Source organism: Macrobrachium nipponense, chromosome 16, assembly GCF_015104395.2.
Source record: "Macrobrachium nipponense isolate FS-2020 chromosome 16, ASM1510439v2, whole genome shotgun sequence".
Taxonomy (NCBI): Eukaryota; Metazoa; Arthropoda; class Malacostraca; order Decapoda; family Palaemonidae; genus Macrobrachium; species Macrobrachium nipponense.
In genome coordinates, this window is record NC_087209.1 from 36,980,803 (window position 1) to 36,988,302 (window position 7,500).

At 37.3% G+C, this 7,500-nt stretch overlaps 2 protein-coding genes across 7 annotated transcripts in view; one reads left to right on the forward strand and one right to left on the reverse strand.

Annotated features, from left to right (window-relative positions):
- Window positions 1-7,500, reverse strand: part of LOC135195666 (uncharacterized) — a 103,368-nt gene that overhangs the window by 9,553 nt on the left and 86,315 nt on the right. For all 6 annotated transcript variants that reach the window (XM_064222047.1, XM_064222048.1, XM_064222044.1 and 3 more), the window contains exon 2: window positions 3,331-3,719. In XM_064222047.1, coding sequence (XP_064078117.1) covers window positions 3,331-3,717 — 387 coding nt within the window. In that variant the 5' untranslated portion in view covers window positions 3,718-3,719. The remainder of the gene's footprint in view (window positions 1-3,330; window positions 3,720-7,500) is intronic.
- The window catches only part of LOC135195665 (EF-hand calcium-binding domain-containing protein 4B-like), a 127,107-nt gene continuing 126,524 nt past the window's right edge, over window positions 6,918-7,500 (forward strand). Inside the window, exon 1 of the mRNA XM_064222042.1 lies at window positions 6,918-6,936. The gene's annotated coding sequence lies outside the window, so the exon portion shown is untranslated. The remainder of the gene's footprint in view (window positions 6,937-7,500) is intronic.

Consider the following 7,500-nt stretch of genomic DNA (forward strand, 5'->3'; position numbering starts at 1 on the left):
AAAGGGCATAACTCCACCACCTGCAAGACCTCAAGACCGCCAGCCGCCCCCAAGACGACCTCCAAGCCAACCAAGGATTGATCCCAGGGACCAACCTACCTCCTCCACCTCAAACTCCTCATCCTTTTTAACCAAAAACCAAGTCATTATATCCCAAACCCCCTCTCCTTTCCTTCCCTCCAACCTCCCAATTCCCAAACCCTTCCAACCCCCCCGACCCCTAAGGTATTCCCTCAACCCTCAGTTTATTCCCCCAACCCCTCAGGTTACTCCTCCAGCCTTTGCATCGCCGAAGACGCCGACTCCTGCTCGTGTCGAAGCAGGAACTCAGACAGAACAAGCACCAGTTGAAGATATGCAGTTCGAGACTACTACTGAAGCTCCCGTTTTGTATGCCGAGGCTGGAACGCAAACAGAGGACTTCACACCTAAGAAAGACCTCAAATCTGTTTCCTCTGGGAGTGAATTCCGCTTCGTAGGAGAACAAGGGATAAACAAGCTCCTGATGACCTATGACGAATTCAATGCCTTCGTTCATCGAGCCCTATCTGACAAACATTACACTTTCAACGAACGACTGTTTACAGAGATCTTCCAGGAAGCCCTCAACTTTGAGATCTCCCTCCCAGATGACTTCCTCCAATCTGAATTTCGATTCAGAACCCCTCAAAGACAAATACCAATTCTTCAATAGAACGACCATCAACTGTTCTCTGAGCTCGTCCACGTTCTGTTGGACCTAGAGATCAGTTCCAGATGACCTCCTTCGAGAAAAGTGCTGTTTATAGCATTAACTGCTTTTTCTTTTACTAAACCAATCCTCCTTTCCCTCCGTTTTTCGGCCGCCTCACGTCTAACGACCGAATATTTCAACTGTCACTCTAACTACCGCTTAAGCTGTTGTTTACTTTTGTTTTGCTTTCTCTAAAACTTATAATATTTCGTTTTTTCTCTCGTCGAATCTCTATTGCTATCGATCGGCGATTTCCTTTTTCTCTTTCCATTAACGTAAAGTGAAATATGGTAATTGAACTCCATAGAGTTTTGTGCTTTTTTTTTCCGTTTTTCTACGACTATAAATTTTTCGATTTCCTTACTGGCTATCTCTGACTCGCCAGGACTCGCTACTATCGATCTTTATCTCCTACTAATGGGTACCTTAGGGTTTAAAGGGGTTTGTAACCTTGCCTGTTCACCTTTCCTTTCCTTTTCAAATCATACCATTTCACCTGCACAACCCATAGAATCATAAATAAAGGCTCACCTCATATCCTTAAAAATCACCTTTCCACATCCAAAATTCAAATGACCTACGGGCTGCTCTATGAGCAAGAGCTCGTGCTGGCATAAAGCCAGCTTAATCTTAAACAACAACAACAGTAATAAATTATCAGTACCACCCAGCTACCTGTCTTACTCTCTGGTCCTTACATGTTCGTATCTTCAGTCTGTTTGTTCGTCTGTCAGTCTGTGTAAGTTTTCTGATATATTATTAGTAAATATATATATATATATATATATATATATATATATATATATATATATATATATATATATATATATATATATATATAAAACTTTCAGAAGGTCGGTCGCCCCTTAAATTGTTTAGGATATATCTTATGTTGGTATTTAAGGATTTCAACTAAACTTCGTGAAGAGGTCGGCCTTAAATCGACAGATTAGGTCTTGAGATGCGTCTGGATACGGAACATGAATTTTTCATCGTAATATATCTCCAAAAACATTGATGGAATTCGACGAAATTTCATGAAATGGTGGGCTACGACTATGAGTTACAAAAATACTAAGTAGCTTTTCAGATGTTGCAGGATACAGATGAAAAATTCGTCATCGGTGTATACAGTGTTGCCAATTAGTTAGTGTTTACCCTCCAAACTGGGTATAAGATTTACATAAAACCGATGAAATAAGTGAAATTAGCGTATTTATTTGTAATATATATACATATTAGAGCAATTTTATCATTATTGCATTACTATGACAACTAGAATTCATGGAAACAGTTTGTAAATGAATCGGCGTATGTGTGAAGCTCCACTAAATTGGCAACGATGTGTTCATATCCCACACAAGTGCGGGCATAGTCTGACTAAATTTGTTGAAAAGTGGGACATTGCTATTGGGACATTGATTAACCATTGAAGGGTCTCTGGAGTCAGATCAAGAACTTTATTTTCTAGAAGAATATGTCGATATGAGTACGGATGGATTTCACCAACTGCGCCGAGCCGGGTAACGGTGAAAGGACGAGAATTTATTTCAGCCAAAAATCATGAGGGTTGGGCTTACACACCAGGGTATCTTTGATATCTGGGAAGACACAAACATTATGATGAACATGATGATGTCTAATGGATCTGTCTGTCTGTCTTGTCTGTTTAGATCAGGGGTCACCAACCTGCAGCTCTTTTAAGACAAAGCTCTTTTATCCACCAATAAAATGAGGTAACACTCTTAAGACAATATATGATTCAATTTTACTCAGTTTTAAAAGTATATACGCATCAATCATTTTCCTACAAGTGCTGGCATATAAATGAAAGGATAATGCATGAAAGAACATATTATCTACTTTGTTTTGTGAATGTAAGTATGATAAATAATAAAACTATAATTATGTTTTTTTAAGTAGGCCTATTGAGCTATATTCTGTTATTTCTGAAGTACTGCAAATTTTCACTTCAGATCTTAGGACACCATTTTTGTCATTGCGGCTCTGACAGTACTACTACATTTTCATAATTCTCTAAATGAATGGCTCTTCTAGCTTCAAAGGTTGGTGACCTCTGGTCTAGATTAAGTAGGTCCTATGCCAGCATGGGCGCTTGCTTCTAGGTAGCTCTTAAAACTTGATTTAATGATTTCATTATTTTCTTCAAATAAAATGTCTGAACGATTTAGTTCAACACAAGGAATATTGAGTACTCATGAAAACTCCATTTCAAAGAATACGTCCATATCTGGCAGGAAAAAAAAAACAATAAATAATATAAAGGTAAAAACTGCTATTTAAATTCCCAGACTATCTCAACCAGACAAGCATAAATGCAATGGTAGCTGGCAGTACAGTACCCAGCAACTTTGCCGTAAGAAATATATCTTTTAATATACACAAACTTTCATCTAACGCAGAGGTAGAATAAGACTGATATATGTAAGTAACATAATTGTAAGCCTTTACAGTTGAACACTTCAGCTAGATACTTTTGACTCCTGGGTTAAATCATTAAGTCTAACGCAATGGATTTAAAAAAAGAAATTAGGATTGATGATAAAAATAAAAACATAATGATAATTCGTCCTAACCTCAACTCGTGGTTCTAAAGAACTCTGGTAGACAGCATTCCAATCTCCTCCCAAGTCTTGACCGTCTGAGGAACGCGAATCTTGTGGGCCCTGGAGCTGATGGTGACCCTTCTGACGAAGGCGCTGTTGAGTTGAGCTCTGCTCTTCACTTTGGCTGTACTGAGAGTCTCCGATGAGGACAGGTTCTTCTTCCGGCTGCTGCTGCTGAAGCTGCTGCTGCCGTAGGCCTTTCATAGAACTTCCCGAACCCTGATGGCTGTACTGGCGTAGGCCTAGTGGCATGTGGCGCCCAGTGGAAGAGGAGCTAGCTGAGAATGGTGGCAGCTGAAGAAACATGTGGCTCGCGATGACAGGAAGTAAAGCCAAACTTGCGAGTAAAAATTTCATGGCTGAAAAGGAAGACGAGGAAAAGAACGTTTCAGAAGAGTCATTTCCGAAAACAGATATTTTGGCGGTTTACAAAGAGCCGAAACAACAGGCACTCACAATTCCAACGAAATTCTATGAGTTTGTTGAAATATTCCAGTTCTACTTATCCCCATCCCTTTAATGTTATCAGTGATAACATCTGAAAAACGGCGGATATTATAAAGGCCGAATCATTTCCCAGATGAATCTGACTTTTCCCCGAGGCGTCACTGCACATCAAAGCAAACCGGGTGAAAATGCCGATCTTTATTTGGGTCATTTTGTTGTTTATTCCGTTGCTCTTCCTTTGTCAAGTTCTTGTTTGCACAGAGCATGTTGAGGTTATGAGAATACGTTTCTGATAAAGTGTTCCTTTTTTGAGCACCGACATCACGGTAATTATTAGTAATGAATATTGCAAGGAAAAAAATAGTTAAAAGGTCAATGTTGAAAAAGCTGGAATGCACGATAATTAACAAAAATGATGACGTTGACCAGTAAATATCATATTTTGAAAAGACTCGCTGACGGGATGGCTCAAAACACCGGCAAGCAACTTTATTCTGTACATAAATTAGAATTTATATGATAATTACTGAAGTGGCCTAATGTGGACGGTGATGGGTTACTAAGGCCTGAGATCAAATTGAGTATTCAATTTTGTTGCAATTCTTAAATCGAATCATGATTTGGAAATTAGCTTGACTAAATCATTCTGAAGTAATATAATTTCACAGATAAGTAGTATTGTAGTATTAAAGAAAATAGTTTTTGCATAATCAGGCTATATTATAATCAAGTTAAAGGTAATTATAAGAATATGGACCTTAAATGTCCTTAACATGAAATGAAATAGCTTACTAAATAATAATAATAATAATAATAATAATAATAATAATAATAATAATAATAATAATAATAATAATAATACTGCGATAGATTAGAGGCTCCTTGGTGACAACACTCTCAAGTTATCGAGATTTTCGGGAAGAAATTTAGTTACAAAACTGACTGAATGGATTTAAGACGATTGAAGACTAACGGCTTTTGAGCCAATCTGACAACAAACTCATTACTTCCATACAGACTGCCGATTTCTATTGCGAATTTACGATAAAACTCTCTCTTCTCTCTCTCTCTCTCTCTCTCTCTCTCTCTCTCTCTCTCTCCTGTAATCTCTCAAACCCCCATTTCTCTCTCTCTCTCTCTCTCTCTCTCTCTCTCCTCTCTCTCTCTCTCTCTCTCTCTCTCAAACGCAAAGAATGCTAACAAAAAATGTCTAACAAAAGCTTCTTGGAAAATGCATCGGCACATATCGCTAATTAGACCTATTGATTTAGACATCTGTTCCAGCCAAGCTTTCACTTACACCTGTTAACACCTGTCACCGCACAAAGGAATTGTAATTTTGCGCCTCAGAGCGTCATACGAGTGGAGACCGAGATTAGGAAGGGTTGTCAATTGATATCATACCGTAAACTGGCGTTACAAGATTAGTTGGAGTGTGACTTGTTCACTTAAAAGATGTGTAAAGAAAATACTGAAGGATTCGTGAAGATTATTCTTGTTCTTTATTTTTAATTCGTTTTTTATTATGATATTCTTTGCCTTTTATACATTTTCACATATTATTATTATTACTAGCAAACATACGTAAACTGAAATTCGTAAAGTAACTTAGTCTAATGGCATAACGAGCCCCGTTTCACGGGCAAAACCAGCGCCATTTCAGGAATCCCTTCTCACCCTACCTCCTTTGGAGACATGGGGGAGATAGGATGAAACCCCATTGTAAACCATCTTAGGGTTCCCCACTATAACCCTGCCAAGTTTCATGACCATCGGACCAGCCGTTTGGCTGTGATTGAATGACAGACGGACGGACGGACATAGCGCCAATTATAGTAAGAAGTAAGATTATTATTATTATTATTATTATTATTATTATTATTATTATTATTATTATTATTATTATTATTATTATTATTATTATTATTATTCAACGGATGCAATAATTCATTTATAACAAACCTATTATTATTATTATTATTATTATTCAACGGATGCAAAAATTCATTTATAACAAACCAAAAAGGCTAATGACCAACTATATTTTTCTGATACGCTTGCTCATGTTGAACGAAATTAATAATTAATATTAATAAACGCTGCTTATAAATTAGCTTTGCAACATTTCTTGGTAACCCCTTCATCACACAGTCATGCGAGTGTTTAGTGAATGATTAGTGATTGTTTAGTGTTTAATGAATATTTAAGATTAAGTGAGATTTAGTGAATGTTTACTGAGTGTTTGGGGTACAGTGAACGTTTAGTGTTTCATGAATGTTTAGTGAGCATTTAGTGTATAATGACTGAATAGTGGGTGTTGGGTATTCATTTAGTGCTTAGTGTTATCGAGTGTGAGTGTATGTTAAGTTTGAATGTTTAGTGAATGTTTAGTAGGTGCGAGCGCTCAGTGAGTGTAAGTGTATTGTGATTATTATTATCTAGTGATTGTGCATTACTGTTTAGTGACTGTATGCAGAGGAATTCTTGTAATTTACAAGAACCATTTATGTTAGACTCTGCTTAGATCCAAGAGCAGATGCTTAGGCCTTGACGACAATGGTTAGAGTGCTTAGGCCAACCTGTTTTTGTAAGTAATTTTCCCCTGTGAAATTAGGTCCAGTAATAATAATAATAATACCAGCAACGCTAATAATGTAATAATCATGATGATAGTAAAAATAATAATATTAATAATAGTAATAAAAAGATTATGATAATAATAATAGTTAAAGGGATAAGAAATAATAACAGTAAGACTATTTATAGTGAAAAAATATAGCCACTCCACTGATGGACGCTCTATGCCCATAAGCCCGCATATGACTCCCCCAGTCCCGAGTCCCTACCCTCCGGTCAGAAGGTGATGACGTTCTGTGTTATGGCTCCGCCGGAACATGTTATTTTGGCGTGCTAGTGTCAGTGCTAAAAGAAAATGAAGGAACAAGATGAAAATGGCGATCTTACGACAGACTTTGAAGAAAAGGAAATGGGAAGCTGCAGTGGAATATTCATTACCGACTGAACCGCCTTTCAGAACAGAGGAGGAATGTCTCCCGATGTTTCCCCGATGCAGCACAACTTTCGGCGCACGACTTTAGTCATATCGAAATATTAGATGAGTAATTGAAGGTAAGAGTAGCCGGACATAATGTTTGACTTTTGAAATAAATACTTGTATTTATTCAAATGAGGACAAAGAAATGCGTTAAAGTATAGTTTCATTATTGAGAGTCATTAGACCAATATCTGTTAAACATTAACGGTTATGGTAATAATGGTAGTAGTAATGGTTATACTTAGAAAACCGTTAACACTCAACAAGAGATAATTCGGATGTAGTATTAAAAGCCCAGCAATATTAAAGTAAGGATTGAAGTGTACGTATGACTGACTGTTGCCAAGTGTTACCAGAGCAATCCATATGTGTTACCTAACGCTGCATAATTCAAGCATTGCATTTTTCAAAATTAAGTAGTGTCCTCCTTCTTAATTATTTGTGTCATAATAATCTCAGTGAAAACCTTCCTACAATGCATATCTGTGTAGAAATTTTGTCATATGCAATGAGAAAGGGGTTAGGCCTAGGTGTGCAGTAGGAGACTGCAACCGTCTTGTCACTATCCCTTTAAACTTTTGGCGGGAGAATGTGAATCGTTTTGTCAGTCGAAACCTGCATTTTATGAAAGGCCTAAG